Genomic DNA, 18223 nt, shown 5'->3' on the forward strand with positions numbered 1-18223 from the left:
AAAAATTTGAGGATGTAAGCCATAGGTCAAAGTCCATGCTCAGTGTTGTTATGTAGTTAACCTATTAATTCAAATATGCACCAGCCTTTTCAAGTGTTTCTGGACATCACTTGCTCTTGAAGTGGTAGGTTTTCCCTAACCTTTTGACTCTCACAGGTCTGTACCTGGCTGTAGATCTACATGTCTGTTACTTGTTTGCCTCTTTTCTGGCTTTGTCCTCCTCTGACTTGGCCTGTCAGTCTCTGCCTTGCTTCTGTTGGCTCTAATGTGAAGTTTCATTTATATGCTTTCCTCTAGTCCTGTGTGTTTGGACTTCAGTGTAGCTGATGCTTAGACTGCGTCTTCCCTTGGTCTTTTTCCAGTTTTGTGAAATGTCCTGCCCCAAACCATTTTCTCTAATTCTGAGTTAAGGTTTTTTCTTTGTATAGTTTGAAGATCCATGACCAGGCTTTTTTTTTCTGGCAAATTTTCTGCTGCCTTTTCTTAAGCTCCTCAAGCACCTCAGTCTATGGTATCACTGAACTCTGATGTGCTGAGGGTCCCTTAATGCCTTAGCTCAGAGTCATTCTTTGGCCACTGACTCGGGGCTTATTTCTAAACCTTTAGTGCTACAGTTAATTTTTTGGACATCAAAATATCTGATGTGGCAGCAGCAGTGAGTGTTAGGAAATTTTCGCATCACAAAAATGTAATTTCTCTCAGACATGTAGGTTGCTGGAGTTGGAGGCTAAAGGTGCCAGCCCCTACTGTCTGGAAGAGCATGGGGAAGGCTGGTATATCCCATCAGGGGTGTTCCACAGGAGGCCTTAGCTTCTCATGGTCTTAAGGGTTTCACCTGCTAACTGGTGAATTTTAGTCTTCCTGGTCATTGCACTCCCTGTACTATTAGAAGTGAGTCCTTGAGCCAGGGTTCTCAAACAGTCCTTCCTCCTGATCAGCCTCTTTCTCACCAAACTAGTGTTTAGCTGCCCAAGCTGGATTCTCATTGACTTCCCTGTGGTTCTCTTCTTTTCGCTGCTGTCCCTGTCTACCAACATGACCAATAGAAGCTTCCACATAGGGTTGTCTCAGATTGGCACCTGTTTTGTCCTTGATGGTGATGCCTGAGGGGCCGTCTGTTATGTCCTTCCGGACAGTCTTGGGCAGTCTTTGGTTGTTCTCCTTTCTTTTGCACTCATATCTCTGTGGTCACTCTCCTGCCTCAAATATTTCACTAGCTTTTTCTTTTGTAATTTGATTTAATTTTTTTTTGAGGTAGGGTCTCACTCTAGCCCACCTGGAATTCACTGTGTAGTCTCAGACTCACAGCAGTCCTCCTATCTCTGCCTCCCAGGTGCCAAATTTAAAGGTGGGCACCACTATGCCTGGCTTTTCACTAGCTTTAAAGTTGTTTTTTAAAGTCAGGGTCATTTATGAGGCACAGGTTGGTTTCGAACTTGCTTTGTAACTGAGGATGACCTTGAACTCCTGATCCTCATGCCTCTGCCTCCCCATTACTGGGATTTTAATTGTGTTCTGCCATGCCTGATTTATGTAGTGCTGGGGATCAATCCCAAGGTTCCGTGGCAGCTATGCACACTACTAACTGAGCACAGCACTGCCGTAGCCCTTTGCACTTAGAATCCAAAACAAGAATCCCTGTCATGGCCAGCAGATCCTGGCTCTCATCTCCTGTAACCTCATCTCTTGATTCTCTCCATCTGCTCCAGTGGCTGTTTGTCCTGACAGTGGGCTATGAAGGCTTATTTACTTCTTCCAAGAAGCTCTTATAATTCATGCCTAGAAAATGCTCTGTGAACTTAATAGCATAATGATATCATAATAATAATAGTTTATGCTACTTACTGAAGTTTTCTGAAACCCAGACACTGTGATAAGTGCTCTCCAGACATAATTATATCATGAAATTGGAAGCAACAAAGCTTGTGAAGTTTGTCTTGTTTCCCTCCTCTTTTTACTTTTTATTTTATTTTTTTTTTTAGTTTTTCAAGGTAGGGTTTTACTCCAGCTCAGGCTAACCTGGAATTCACTATGTAGTCTCAGGGTGGCGATTCTTCTACCTCTGCCCCCCTAGTGAAAGGCGTGCACTGTCACACCTAGCTCTCTCTCTTTCTCTGTTTTTTAAATTTTTTTGTATGTTTTTGTTTTTGATAGGAGAGTGGAACAAAGAGAATTGGAGTGACTTATCTAGGTTCAAACTGTTAGCATGTCACAGAGCCTGGTTTGAAGTTTGTCTGTTAGATTCTAAACAAGCTCTTTGGTACTGAAGTTTCAGGTGCATTTTCTTACCATTAAATTGCAGTGGTCTCCTAATTCCTGAAAGACCATCTATGAGCAAACTGTAGAGTAAAATATCTTGCTGAAGTTGAAAGTAAAACATTAATATAACTTAATTACTTTACTGGAGACAACAAAGTTTTCCCAGTATTTTGTATCTTATTGGCAGTATGAGGCAGTATGGCATGGAACTTAGCAAATGAACTGTAGAGTCAGGGTTCTGTGCAGGTCTCATATGTGCTAGACAGTGTCCTTGGCACTTGAGAGGCACCAGTGTGCAATCTCGTGGGTTGATTTAAAACTTTGGTTCTATCAGCTATTTTTGCCTTTTAGACTCACTATAACATTATTATTCTTTTATTGAATTCATAATAAACATGAGCCATTTTGGACCCTATCCCAATGGGCTTTTGGGAGTCAGTCTTATGACATGTATTTAAAGACAATCTTATAGAAGGGCTCCACTGTAGTCTGCTCCCCTCCTCCCTCCTTCTCCTTTCCTCCCAATTAAATGAAACATTAAATTTTATTACATATAATAAGCTCAGGGACTTTATATTCTAATAAGGATAGCATAATAAATAAGTACATTATGTTAGACAGAAAGTACTTTATGGAGGTGGGTAATGACATTACAGTATGGAGAACAAGAATAAGTAGCTGTCTCAGACAGGTGGTCAGCGAGGTGAGTCTCACTGAATATTTGAAGGAAGTCCAGATTTTAACAAGGTGACTCTGAGAGAAGAGCAGAACAGGAAAAGAGAGTAGCCAGTGGTAGGCATGCTTTCCCACTTGAAATTAAAAAAGCCACTGTGGGGCTGGAGAGATGGCTTAGCGGTTAAGCGCTTGCCTGTGAAGCCTAAGGACCTCAGTTCGAGGCTCGGTTCCCCAGGTCCCACGTTAGCCAGATGCACAAGGGGGCGCACACGTCTGGAGTTCGTTTGCAGAGGCTGGAAGCCCTGGCGCGCCCATTCTCTCTCTCCCTCTACCTGTCTTTCTCTCTGTGTCTGTTGCTCTCAAATAAATAAATAAAAATAAATTTAAAAAAACCTTGTTCTTTGTTTAAAAAAAAAAAAAAAGCCACTGTGGTTGGAAGGACCAAGAGAGGGTCAGAGATCATATGAGGTCAGAGATGCTCAAAGTATTTTGTTGGTGACTGTGAAGTAAACTGATACTATGTAAAATGTTCAAGAGAGTCCAGCCCGGAGCCACACAACACGCACACCCCTGTTCGAGGCACATTTCCTGCTACTCCCCCAATAAACATTTTTTTTTCTACAGGATACTCTAAAAGATTTCCCCAAATATCTGTGCTGCCCTGAGTTTGCGTTATTCTGCTTTCTGTTGCTGTGACAAAGAACCTGAAAAAATACATTGAAAGGCAAAGTCTTAGTTTGTTTGTTTCATCTTCAAAGGATTCAGTTCTTGATCAGTTGGCTCTGCTGCTTTCAGCTCTGTGGTGAGAGAGAACATTGTTCTTTCCTTCTGCTGCCCTTCTTCCTTCCCCCCTCCTTCCCTCCCTCCCTTTCTTCCTTTGTTCTTTGAGGCACTTCTCTCTCTAACTCAGGCTGACCTGAAGCTTACTCTGTAGTCTCAGCCTGTCCTCAAATCCACAGCAGTCCTCCTATCTCAGCTTCCCGAGTGCTGAGACCAAAGGTGTGCACCACCATGTCTGCTAAGACAGAACATCATTATAGGGAGCAATTAGCTGAACAAAGCTGCTCACCTCATTAAAGCTGAGTGGGGGGAGAGAAGGAAAGGGAATATGGGCCTCATGTGAACATTTCAGATCTAAACCATAGCCAAGCCTCTCTGTTTTTGCACACATCTAAAATACCCTTTTATTTATTTATTTATTTTTATTTTATTTTATTTTTAAAGATTTCTATTTATTTATTTGAGAGTGACAGAGAGAGAAAGAGGCAGATAGAAAGAGAATGGGTATGCCGGGACTTCCAGTCACTGCAGATGATCTCCAGATGCGTGCACCCCCTTGTGCATCTGGCTAACGTGGGTCCTGGGGAATCAAGCTTCCAGCTGGGGTCCGTAGGCTTCATAGGCAAGCGCTTAACCGCTAAGCCATCTCTCCAGCTCTAAAATATCCTTTTAGATGGCTGTGAGTTCGAGGCCACCCTGAGACTACATAGTGAATTCCAGGTCAGCCTGGGCTAGAGTGAGACCCTATCTCGATGAACTAAAATCAATAAATAAATTCAATAAACAAAAATACAAGACCCTTCTTAGGAGCCAGGCGTGGTGGCACATGCCTTTAATCCCAGCACTTGGGAGGCAAATGCAGGAGGATTGCCGTGAGTTTGAAGTCACCCTGAGACAACATAGTGACTTCCAGATCAGCCCGGACTAGAGTGAAACCCTACCTCGAAAAACCATAAAAAAGAATATTCTTAGAGCATTATTTTGAGAGTAATTCTTTGACCCCCTCTGAGATGAGCTGATGCTTTCTGGGTTAACATTTCTAATATTTTGTATATGTATCTGTTGTAATAACTAATGATCACTTACTGTGCTAAGACATTTGTATGTTCTCTTTTTATCCTTCATACCAACCTATATGGTAGATAGGTCCTACTAGTATTCCTGTTCTACAGATGAATAAATAAAGAGCTGATGCTTTCTGGGTTAACATTTCTAATATTTTGTATATGTATCTGTTGTAATAACTAATGATCACTTACTGTGCTAAGACATTTGTATGTTCTCTTTTTATTCTTCATACCAACCTATATGGTAGATAGGTCCTACTAATATTCCTGTTCTACAGATGAATAAATAAAGACATGAAGAAGTTAGTAACTTACCTAAGATCATTCAGTTACCTATGATAATGTTGGGAATGAAATGCAAGATTTCTACTTCTAGAATTCATGTGCTTTGGTAATCATCCCATATATTGTGGCTTCATCCTTACTAGGTACAAGACCTTGTACAAGTCACTTTCTTGTGGATGTTAGTGTGATATTGTGTCCTGTAATTTGTAAGAAGTAGGAAACAGTATTCAAAAATTTAAATGTCCATGGGTCATTCATTGATTTTGAATTGTTTTTGGACTTCATTTCAATTATGTCATTGTTCTTTTTCTTCTCCCCAGACCAGTATTAAAGAGGGACAACTCCTGAAACAAACCAGCTCTTTCCAGAGGTGGAAAAAGAGATACTTTAAACTTCGAGGCCGCACACTTTATTATGCAAAGGACTCAAAGGTAACTCACAAGAATGCTGCTTTCAACTTCTTTTGGCTGTGAATGGATTTAAAGTTTTGGTTAGAGTCTCACCATAACATAACTGCCCTTATACAGATTCAGTATAACTGTGGTCCATCTTGTACCCAAACCAGAGGAGGGCTATTGAGCCAGTCCTATAACATGTCACTGGGATAACTTTATAGGCAGCTTTTAGCATAGTTTGATATTTTTCTCTTTGTTTCCAATTAAAATGTCATTGTACATAATATTACTTGGTACAGTAAATTCAAAGATTTTGACTTTCTTCCCATTTCTTCTACTTTTTACCTTTATATATTTTTTTTTCTCCTGACCATAGGATTGCTGCTCTAGTTGCTAAGAATTTCTGTTCTGGGTTTGGATGTAAGTGCGTGTCCCAGTTCCAGCATACCACTTTGTTTGCCTGTGGACAGTCTGCATTGCTGAGAGGAGACTTAAGACAGCGGTGCCTTTACAAAGTGCTTACATGTTCCAGGCACATATCACTTCATTACAGTGGCAATGAAAAATAGTAGTTGTACTAGAACATACTCAAAACATAAAATAATGTGTTTGTAACATTTGAATAAAATAATGGTAATGTAGTTTGGGAGAAAAATCTGTAATGATTCTTCCCAGATCCCTATAAAAATGAACATTTTAGTATTGCCTCAAAAATAAACATTAAGATATTTTGCTGCTGAGTTGTTGGATAATCATTTCTATTGTTATGAATGTATGTTCCTGATATAATTAGTGGAGTTATATATCAGGAGATAAAAACCAGCCAGCCAACCTAATTCTTTGTTTATGGAACTGTTTTAGAGGTAATAACCTAATACTTATGTACAAGAAATACCAGAATTGAGTCATCTTGTTAGACTGAAAGGCTGCTGTGCACTGCTGGCCCTGACCTGGCTCCACCGTGTCTTCACAGTTGTCCATACAAGTGCCAACTTCTTAATAACCTTTGACTTTGTCTCTTGGAGGTTGACTTTCCCTTGTCTCCACTTTATGCACCTTTAAGCACCCCACCAGTAGTTGTTTGCAATTCACAAGACAAATAATTTCAACATTTTCTATTGGGAACATCATCAGTGACCATCCACTTTAGCTCTTCTCATCCATACTTAATAGTCTATCTCACATCACAGTCGGTGTTCTCTGTCCTCCTCTGTGCTAAATTGCAAGTTCTTTCTAGTCAGGGAGTGAGTCTTTCAGTTAGGGAGGTTGAGTTTAAGTAAACTAGGCTGGCCCTTGGGACACCAAGGTGCGAGAGGTGGGGAGCAGATGCTTTCAGCAAAGGGGGCAATTCTGGAGGTATATTCTTTGCTACTGTTGCAGGAAGAACACTGAATTGAATTTGAGCAATGGCCAACACAACAAGAATGAGAATAGTACATTTATTTACTCAAATTTCCTAATTGCTAACTTGTTTTTTTTTTTTTTAATTCCATTTCTGGGCTGGAGGGATGGCTCAGTGGTTAAGGCACTTGCCTGCAAAGCCAAAAGACCCAGGTTTGATTCCCCAAGACCCATGCAGGCCAGATGCACAAGGGGGCACATGCATCTGGAGTTCGTTTGCAGCAGCTGAAAGCCCTGGCACACCTATTCTCTCCCTCTCTCTTGTTACTTCTCTCTCTCTCTCTCTCTCTCTCTCTCTCTCTCAGGCAAATAAAATAAATTTTTAAAAATCTTAAAAACAAATTCCATTGCTACGGAACTTATTACAATTTTTGGTTAAAACTGTGTTTAAGAGCATGGAAGAAATACTGTCATTTATTTAAAGCACAGCACATTCACCACCTTATTGAATACTTGTTAATAAACAAGGAAAATAAGGTTCAAAATGTTCAGTAAGTCACCATAGTGGGAACAAGAGCCATGAGGTAGGACGTGGCTCTGCTTGCCTGGCAAAGGTGTTTGAGATCTTAGAGATTTTGTCTCTCTCTGTCTCTTTCTCTTTCTCTCTTTCTCTGTGTGTGTGTCTATCCATGTACGATCCCCTCAATGAGTCCCCCATAATGGTAGCAGCTGTGCTTCCAGAGGACAAAGAGCACTTGCATGGAAACAGTATAAACGGATTCTTTCATCTCCTACAGTTGGGATTCCTGGGGTAGTCATGTTTTTATGATTTTATTCATCTCTCCTAAGACAGTGATACTCAGTGTTTCCAGGTGAACTTTCTTTTCATTTTCTGTTCCTAGTTCTTGATGTAATGTTCATAGTCATGACTTGACATAACATTGTGCTGAAGAGCATGGAGGTAGGTTTCCACATAATGTGTTTGTATTCTTTTTTATCACCAGTCCCTGATATTTGATGAAGTTGACCTCTCAGATGCCAGTGTCGCTGAAGCAAGCACAAAAAATGCCAACAACAGCTTCACGGTATGGTTGTGTCGTGACTCCCTGCTCATGGGTGTCGGCTGGCCTTTCTAAGCATGTGTTGAGTTCCACTGTTGACTGTTATTTGTGTGTGTTGGGTTCTTGCTAATACAGCAAACTGGTAAACATATTTTCCATTCTAATACCAAATGCATGATCAGTTGGCTCAGTAAACATGGATTTAAATATATTTAAATACATGTATAGCCAAGATTGGTGGCTCATACTTGTAATTCCAGCAATGGGAGGCTGAGGCTGGTGGATTGTTGAGTTAAGGCCAGTCTGAGCTACAGAGTAAGAGATTGTTTCAAAAACAACAACAAGAACAGGGGATCCTATCTATCTGTCTGTCTGTCTATCTATCTATCTATCTATCTATCTATCCATCCATCCATCCCTCCATCCACCAACAAATATAAAGAGTGAAAAAATGAGAAAGGGAGTTTTTTTTTCTTTTAAGACTTTAATTTTAGAGCTTTAAACTATTTTACTCCTTTTAAAAGAACTCTTTAATTAAATATTCTTGAATATTCAAAAGCTTTGTTCAATTTATTTTATTTTTTATTAATTATCTTTGTACTCAATGAATACAGTCAATTTGGTACCATTATTAGGCTCATATATTACCTACCTCCTCCCCTTGGCCCCTCCTTGCTGAGGTATATGGGTCATGCATTGTGGAGTTAGCCCACAGTTATGGGTAGGATAAATGTCTGCCTGTCATGACCCAACATGTGGCTCTGGCATTCTTTCTGCCCCCTTTTCCGCAAAATTTCCCTGATCCACGTTGGGTTCATTTTTGGTCTGCTTCAGTGATGAGGTGTTGGCCTCTGGGTCTCTGGATCTCTGTTTTGGTAGGAGTTGATTTTTCTCTGTGTTGATCTCCTTCACCCTTGTGCTGGTACCTGGTTCACCAAGAAAACAGCATCCTTGCTTGTTTCGCCAATTGTTCTTAGTTTTGTTCAATCTTAAAAACCTTATTTTTTCCTTTCTTAACTCCAGCTGTTGTTGCAGGCAGTTGCTATGGTTCAGACTTTCATTTCTTCTCACTTAGCTAATGCACTGGGGAACTATCTAAGAGGTTTCTTCTCTTCCAGTTTCTTCTTTTCCAATCACAAGTTGCAATATTTAAAAGGTCTAACTCGTTCCCCACTGACTGCAGATTGCTTCTCCCACTCAGTCATCAAGCCAAGTGAGACATGGCCCAGCATTCTGATGTTGCTGAGTGACCTCACACACCCTGTGCTGGAGCTTTCCGGGGCCTCTGGCTTGAATCATTCATTCTCACATGCAGATGCTGACATCCTTCTAGCTGTCTCATTCTTCTGCGTCTTTCATTTGGAGAATATTCACTGGGTTCCCATTATGTGACAGGCGTTTGTGCTAAGCAAGAAATCCAGAGATGAAGGTGTGTTTGTGCTTGTATATGCGTTGCTTTTGCTATGTTGTCACACCCATCCGTGTTCACAATCCGCTCTGTAGGTCACCACTACTCACACTGGTGTCCAGTGTCTGTCCCCTAGGTGTACAGGGCTGCGGAGACATTCAGATAATCTCATGCAGAGAGGACCATGATAGAGATGAGAACTGGTAAGGGGACAGAGTAGGGAGAGCCAGCAGATGAATTCAGAGTTTTGTCTTGCTGATTTATGGGCATGTGGGATAATTCATCGTGTAAATAGTCCTCTGCCTTTCACTCTCCCCAGGGAGAGTTTGGTTTGAGAAGAGGAAAGCCAAGAATAGAATCCTGGGAAAATGTTAAAATGCAAGGTTCAACCAGTAAACTGAGTGAGCGCATTCTTAACAAGCAGTCGAGGCAATGATGTCATGCAGTCCAGGACAGAGACTTTTAAGATGGAAGTTGTTAAATGTGAGATGCTGTGGAGAAGTCAGGTCCAGGAAGTGCTGAAAGGTGACTGAGGAATCTGTTAACTCGGGGTCATCTGGTCACATAGATGTGAGGGTTTTCAAAGGAGAGGTGACATGCATTTGACAGCACTGCTAATGCAAAGGGAGGCAGACAACTGGGTTTCCCCCCACCCCACTTAAGGCTTGGTGGTTAAAAGGAAAATGAGTTAGAATTAGAAGAATGCTTAGGACAGAAGAGAATTGTGAGCTTGTTGTTCTTTAAGTATATTTAGATTTGAAAACAACAATAAAAGAACTTTTGGAACCCAAAGTTGGAGAACCAGGAGAGAGAGAGGGAGTAGGTGATGAAGCAAAATTGCTGGGAAAGCTTACTGGTATAGGAGTTGGGGCGCAGGATGAGACACGAGCAACCAACAGGAGATGGAGACTCTGGAGGCAGGTGTGGGCAGGAAGTTTATGTGCTTCGACCCCACATAGTGACATTTTCTTGGTGAAACTCAACACAGGGTTGTTTGGCTGTGTATAGTGAGAGCTTAGGAAGGTTTACAATAGCTTCTATAGAATAGAATTGAAACAATCAGGGATCTATAGAGGGCTCCATACATAATGTCTAAATGTTGGAAACTGAAGGCTCACATAGTACCCATGAGTTCTGTGCTTGTAGAATACTCTATAATAGAGAACAAATGAATGAATGGATCTGGGATTGGTGGTTTGTAGGGCATGTGGTAAATGTAAAGCCTGGGCAATTGTCAGATCAGTAACTCACTGTCCACACACTCAGTTTGTGAAAATAAAACACGAGGCAGAAATGGCTTTGAAATCGACTCCTGAGCAGGACCCAGTAGCCACTGGATGTAAGGAGGCTGCTGGAGCTGAAAGGTGCTTGGAATTCATTCCCCCATGTGCAGATGGGGGTGGAGAGAGCCTTGTTCACTCTAACAGTGCGATGCTAGGGAGTGGACAAGGGTTCCCACCAAGGAACAAGAAATAATCAGAAAGAAAGTCCGAAAGTTTAAGATGTGAACGATGCAATAATTTCAGATGAAGACAAGGTCTAGGGCTTCGAGCAGATAAAATCAAAAGAAATTGAAAGCCAGGGTTTGTAGGGATTATGTGCATCATGGATACAGCTGCTCAGGGTTACTCTCCTCCTGTGCATGACACTTCTGTGGTAACATTCAAGCAGAACTTGCCCTTGTCTGCCTCATGCTTATTTAACTATACTTTTAGCATAGCCTATTTTTTTTTTTGAGACCAGACACTGTGTCTGTCTTTTTTGTTGTTGTTCTTTATTTTTATTTATTTATTTGAGAGTGACAGAGAGAGAAAGGGAGAGGGAGGGTGGGAGAGAGAGAGAGAATGGGTGCACTAGGGCCTCCAGCCATGGCAAGTGAACTCCAGATGCATACGCCACCTTGTGCATCTGGCTTACATGGGTACTGGAGAACTGAGCCTCGAACTGGGGTCCTTAGACTTCACAGGCAAGTGCTTAACTGCTAAGCCATCTCTCCAGCCATGTGTTTGTCTTTTTATTTCACAGTAACTTATACAGAAGTATTTGTCAATTTTATTTATGCTTTCTTTGTTTGTTTGTTTGTTTTGGTTTTCAAGGTAGGGTGTCACTCTAGCCCAGGCTGATCTGAAATTCGCCATGGAGTCTCAGGGTGGCCTCAAAATCAGTGATTTTCCTACCTGTGCCTCCTGAGGGCTGGGATTAAAAGTGTGCAACACCACGCCTGGCTTATTTATGTATCTTTTTATTGAGACCTGGGCTCACTTTAGCCCTCTCTGATTGGAGATCACTCTGTAGTCCACTTAGCCTTGGACTGATGACAGTCTTCTTAACTCAGCCTCCTGAGTGCTGAGATTATAGGTGTGAGCTCCACCATGTATGATGATTTTATTTTAAAAGTCCTTTTTGAGCCAGGCGTGGTGGCACATGCCTTTAATCCGAGCACTCAGCAGGCAGAGGTAGGAGGACTGCCGTGAGTTCGAGGCCACCCTGAGACTCCATAGTGAATTCCAGGTCAGCCTGGGCAGGTCAGCCTGGGCTAGAGTGAGACCCTCCCTCAAAAAAACAACAAAAAAAATCCGTTTTGTTTTGATGTGTGTGTGTGAGTGAAAGAGTGCAAGTGTGCATGTAAGCATGCATATAGGCATGCATATGTGCATCATTGTGTCTTGCTGCTACAAACTAATTCCTCCGTGGCTTTATATGGGTGGCTGGGGAATTGAACTCTGGCTGGCAAGCTTTGTAAGCAAGCACCTTTAACCACTGAACCTCTCCACAGCCCTAAGTTGATTTTAATAAGATGGAAGTTTATTTCAGCTTAAGAAGATTTGGTGTTGAATTTTTTTTTTTTTTTTTTTTTGTGTGTGTGTGTGTGGTTTCTTCACTTAAGTAGATGTTACTCTGGAGTTTGTTGGGCTACAGATATAGGGACTACCAAGGAAGATTGCTTGGTGGTTCATAGCAGTTGAATTTGGTAGAACTTTCTAGTGTATAAAATGGAGCAGAGAGCATGTTTTCAACTGGAAATTGACAATTGTCAGTATGTTTAAATATTTAAATGTCCTGCCTTCCTAGATCATACTGACTGCTGATGTTATTTTAGCTAGTTCATGTCAGAGGTTAATGGTGCGTGTGATGATGTTGCGGCTGGAGAATCCAGGAATGCAATTCTGCTTTTCTCCTTGAAGTCCCTAAGGGTGGTATATTGACAAGAAACAGTTATACATGGAAAATCTATAAATAGTTGATGTAAAATGGAAAACTAGTGCTTTGTCTGAAAACTAATGTGGAACCGTGGTAAAATGGGTTCCATGGTGAGTATCCATGAAGCCGAACAGCCCCCAATCTAACCTTGAAGCTACTCAGACCCACTTCTGCATTTAGTTCATGTGAGCACCACTGAGGCTGGGAAGCTGCCGAGTGGAAGGAACGTGGAAACAAGACAGTGATGTTAAAGGATTGCAGCAGGGTTTCAGACCTGTATACCTGAAAACTTTTCCCTTCCTGCATGGCCTCCGTCTCCCACCCTGGGAGTTAATAATTCCCTTGCCTGTCACTTGTCTAAGTCACCTTAGCTATTGCATTGGTTTTTGATTTCTGTTTAGTAAACTATCATAAACATAGTAGCTAAAAACTATGCCCATTTATTCCATAATTTCTGTACAATGCATAGTATTGTGAGGCTCCTCTTTTCCAAGCCTTACAATGTTCAAAAGAATAGATTTTATACATTAATATACATATACATGCAAATTTTTTTTCCAAGGTAGGGTCTCGCTCTAGCCCAGGCTGACATGGAATTCACTATGTAGTCTCAGGATGGCCTTGAACTCATGGTGATCCTCCTACCTCTGCCTCCCAAGTGCTGGGATTAAAGGTGTGCGCTACCACGCCTGGCACATGCCACTTTTTAATTGCCTAACTGGACTGCCTTTGGTGACAGATTTCATGATTTTAAAAGTGAGTGTCTTGTAGAAGGCAACAACAAAGCCTACCAGCCCTTGAAACGGTTTGTATCTGCGTGCGGGCATGAGTGACTTGAGCGGCGATAACGTGACCATGGAATGGTAAATGCCACCGTATTTTCTTTTCTTTTTCTGGTTTGTCGAGGTTTGGTCTCACTGTAGTCCAAACTGACCAGGAAATTCACTCTGGTCTCAAGCTGGCCTCGAACTCATAGCAGTCCACCAATCTGTGCCTTCACACCCGGCGCATATTTTCTGTGATTGTGGGATTGATAATATATTCTCTTATGTTACTAATTGAAAATTTGACACCTTTTCTTTTTCATGATATTGTTTGTACAGTGGTTTGGAGTTTCATTTTCATTTTATGTTGTGTACCCTTAACTCCCCCTGCACCCCCCTCCCCTCTGTCAGTGTGTTCTTCTGTATTCTGCTGGAGAGACATGGATTCATCTTTGTCACATTGAAGCCAGCCTGGGCCAGGGGTTCCAGGTCACCTGATGTCAGTTAGAACTTTTTCCTGTCACATAGCAAATTCTCCAGCCAGAAAGCTTTTGCCCTACTCTTATCTTTCTTTACATATCTCTTGCTCTTTCGTGTTCTTTCTGATGAAGACCTGCATATTCCCGTGTTTATTTAATTTCCCCAATTGAGAGGATAGGAGTTTTGATTATGAAGTCAAACAGCCTGGGTTTGGCTCAGCTTTAGCCTCAGCCATGTCATGTGACCTTGGATAAATTAGTTAATTCTCTAAATCCACGTTTCCTCCAGTACATTGAGAAAGAGTAAAACTGGGGTTCCTGCCCTGTGGGGTTCTGAAGATCCAGGTAAGTGTGATAATATGCTAAAATGTCTAGTGCAGTCCTGAGCACATGCTGTATTACTGGCTGATGTTATCCCGAATGATTACTCTCGCAAGTAGCAGTATGTGGCTAATTCCTAGGTGTTTGGGAATTTTGAAGGCACATATGGATAAATTCCATGTTGAGAAAACATTCCACCCTGCTTGTCATTCAGAGGAACAAAGAAGATTTATTTCCTCATTCAGCCCATGTTAATACGTGTGATTGGGAGAAGCAAGCATTCAGCAGTGAGATGATAATTGTACCTTGTTAGGTAAATATTATTTGTTGAAGAGCTTTTAAGCTATTTGAACTTTATCATAATCACAAGTAAATATTCAGCTCTTAATGCTGTTCAAATGGATGTTTTCTTTAAATTTTAATGAAGAATAGGTAAACTTATTTAAACAAACAAGTCATCCATTTAATGAAGTTATTATATTGGCCTTGTTTAAACTTCTTATGGAACACAGAGACCAGGCCTACTGGTACAGACAGTAATCACAGTCACTTGGGAGGCTGAGGCAGAACTAACTCAAGTTCAAGGTCTGCCTGGGTCTCTGAATGAATACAAGGCTAACTTGGGCAACTTTTTCACGAGATCCTGTTTCAAAGTAAAAAGTATAAAAAGAGCAGTGGATAAAGCTCAGTCAGAGAGCTCTTAAACCAAGAAAGCAGCAGGCTGGAGAGATGGCTTAGCAGTTATGGCACTTGCCTGTGAAGCCTAGGGACCCATGTCTGACTCTCCAGATCCCATGTAAGCCAGACACACAAGGTGATGCAAGCATGCAGAATTGCACACGTGCACAGGTGGCAATGCATCTGGAGTCCAATTGCAGCGGAGGTCCTGGCATGCCAATTCTCTTCTCCCCCCATAGAAAAGCAACATGTGTTTTGTGTGTGTGTATGTGTGTACTTCTTTGCTTATTTAGAAAGAAATACAAAGGTTTTTTTCTTCGATTTAACCACCCTTAGCATTTTTTAAAAATTTATTTATGAGATAAGGAGAGAAGAGAGAGAGGAAGAGAGAGAGAGAGAGAGACGGGGGAAGAGGAGGGGGGAGGGAGAGAGAGAGAGAGAGAGAGAGAGAAAATGGGTGCATCAGGGCCTTTTACCACTGCAATCAAACTTCAAATATATGTGCCACCATGCACATCGGGCTTTTGTTGGTTCTGGAAAATTGAACCTGGATCCTTAGGTTTTGCAGGCAAGCACCTTAACTGCTAAGCCATCTAAAAAAATCTTACCCTTAGCATTTTTACTGAGTGGTCAGTGTAAGTACCACTGTTAGTGTATACCCACCTGGGTTCCTTGGTGGATACAACATAAGCAACATGTAGGAACCTTTATCTCTAGGTCTAAAAGAATAGTAGAACAAAGAGCCATTTCAGTTCTGGGGTAATGTGCCCCAGAAGATCTGCTGAAAGTTGCTTTAGCATTTGTGTTGATTAATCTTCAACTTGACTTAATTTAGAATCACCTAGAAAATACACCCATGGGTGTGAGGGGACACTTCCAGAGAAATTTAACTTAGGATATTTAACCCACTCTAAATATGGCTGGTATCATCCCATGGTTTGGGAGTTTAGACTGAATTAAGGGGGGGGGGAAGGCTGATGAGTGATAGCATTCCTCATTCTCTGCTTTTGGGTCTGTTGAGATGTGAGGAGGCCCAGTCACACGCTGCCATGGCCAAAGAGCTGTCTACCACCATGATGGAGTATATCTTCTCAAACCATGAGCCCAAACTAAACCCTTTCCCCCATAAGTTGTTTATTGTGAGGTGTTTGGCCACAGCAACCAGAAAAGAAATCAGTATCTCATTTGATTAATAATAATAATAAATATTTATATGTTTGAGAGAGAAATAGAAAGAACAAAGGAGGGACAGAGAGAAGAGAGAGAGTGTGAATATGAATGAATAGGGCATGCCAGAGCCTCCTCCCACTGCAAGTGAACTTCAGATGCATGTGCCACTTAGTTTATCTAGCTTTATGTGGGTTACTGGGAAACTGAACTCAGGCCTTCAGGCTTTGCAAGCATCTTTAACCACTGAGCTATCTCTCCAGTCCTGATTATGGATACTTATGAGAGTTTAAAATGTTTCCATACAAAGAAATCAATGAACAAACAGAACATATTGTTGTGGCACATAAAATGCCAGAAATTGTGCATTTATACTTTTAGTGAAATGAGCAGGCTGGGAAGGCAAAAATGTTCCTAAAAATCTGTTTCTTTTTTTAACTTGTTATTTACTACCTCCATACATACAGACAATAAATCATGATAACAACACCTTCCTACAATCCTTTCCCCTTCCCAGCCCCTCCCCCTTCCAATGAATCCCTTTTCTTTCCAATTAGTCTCTTTCTATTTTGATGTCATTTCCCCCCCTTCCTATTTATTATGCAGATAATGTGTAGATAGCATTAGCCACTGTGAGGTCATGAACACTGTTGAAGTTATCTTCTTGTTGCTGGCCCAAAGCACCCCATCAAAAGCAGCTTGTGGGAAGAAAGAATTTATTTTGGCTTACGTACTTGAGGAGAAGCTCCATGATGGCAGGGAAAATGTGGCATAAGCAGAGTCTGGCCATCACCTTCTGGCCAACATCAGGTAGACAATAGCAGCAGGAGTATGTGCTGAACACTGGCAAGGGGAAGCTAGCTATAAAATCCTAAGTCCATCCCAAATAACACACTTCTAGCAATGCTCCAGTTCCCAAATTGCCATCAACTGGGGATCAAGCATTCAGAACACATAAGTTTATGGGGCACATCTGAATCTAACCACCATAAGGACCATGTGCACTTAGTCAGACAATAGTCTCTGAGTCTTGGAGGGCGTGATACAAATGTCTCAGTGCTGAACATACCACTGCCATTTCTTCTTAGCACTGTGGTGAATTTTGAGTCACCCCAATAGTCACTGCCATCTGAACAGAGCAGCTTCTCTATGTTGAGAGAATCTATATCTTTGATGGTTTCTTTCTGTTTAATCTGTTTTACCCTCGGCTTCCTTTGAGCTGGCACTGTTCCATTCATATCTATCTCTCTCTCTCTCTCTCTCTCTCTCTCTCTCTGAAGAACCTAAGAAAGTGTCACTGTGCTTTTATCTATTAATGTCTCAATATTTAGTTCTAGAGGACACTACTGAAAGTTACTTCTTGTCATTTAATTTGTGAAACTGCATTGCTCAAAAGGTATTTTCTTTAAATATTTAATTTTTATTTATTTATTACAGTGGGGGGGGGGGGAGATTGGGCATGCCAGGGCTTCTAGCCACTGCAGACAAATTCCAGATGCATGTGCCACTATGAGCATCTGACTTATGTGGGACCTGGAGAATCAAATCTGGGTCCTTAGGCTTCGGAGGCGTGTGCCTTAATTGCTACACCATCTCTCCAGCCCTCAAAAGGTATTTTGAGAATCACCTGAATAAAATATCACTTAAATAAGTTATCTACCTTAGTTGATAATATTTATTCTTTTTTGTAAATAAGGCTGTTTTTTAAAAAAAATATATTTATTTGTTGAGGGCAGGAGGAGGGAGGGAGAGAGAGAGAAAGAGAGAGAGAGAGAGAGAGAGAGAGAGAGAGAGAATGGGAGAGAGAGAGAGAGAAAGGAAGGAAGGAAGGAAGGAAGGAAGGAAGGAAGGAAGGAAGGAAGGAAGGAAGGAAGGAAGAAGTAGTGAGAGAGAATGGGGGTGCCAGAGTCTATAGCCACTGCAAACATACTTCAGACACAAGTGCTGCTTTGTACATCTGTGAATTGAACATGGGTCCTTTGGCTTTGCAGTAAAGTGCCTTAGCCGCTAAGCCATCTCTCCAGCCTGATAATATTTATTCTTATTCTAAATTATTTGTACCTGATAACTCATTCAATTCTTTGTACCAGTAGTATAAGGCAATACTATATAATTTCTGTTTGACAGGGAATCTGAAACAGAGGTGAGCTCCTACTGTGTGGACTAAATCGAATCGGAACCCATCCAGAGCAAGTGGCCTCAGTCTGTATTCTTGACCACTTCTCTTCTGCCTCCTTATCTGGAGTTTTAAATAAGCACATTTCTGATCACTGTCCTCTAATTTGTTCTTCCATTTTTTTTTTTTTTTTTTTTTCTGCTTCAAGTCAGTGTGAACCTTAGCT

At 41.3% G+C, this 18223-nt stretch overlaps 1 protein-coding gene across 5 annotated transcripts in view; it reads left to right on the forward strand.

Annotated features, from left to right (window-relative positions):
• The window catches only part of Dgkh (diacylglycerol kinase eta), a 233189-nt gene that overhangs the window by 87521 nt on the left and 127445 nt on the right, over positions 1–18223 (forward strand). For 3 of the 5 annotated variants that reach the window (XM_045145805.1, XM_045145806.1, XM_045145807.1), the window contains exon 1: positions 7831–7892. In XM_045145805.1, coding sequence (XP_045001740.1) covers positions 7890–7892 — 3 coding nt within the window. In that variant the 5' untranslated portion in view covers positions 7831–7889. Of the gene's footprint in view, positions 1–5386; positions 5498–7806; positions 7893–18223 lie in introns of those variants that run through there. The other 2 variants (XM_004650996.2, XM_045145808.1) reach the window with 1 other exon arrangement.

This window comes from Jaculus jaculus, chromosome 3 (genome assembly GCF_020740685.1).
Source record: "Jaculus jaculus isolate mJacJac1 chromosome 3, mJacJac1.mat.Y.cur, whole genome shotgun sequence".
NCBI lineage: Eukaryota > Metazoa > Chordata > Mammalia > Rodentia > Dipodidae > Jaculus > Jaculus jaculus.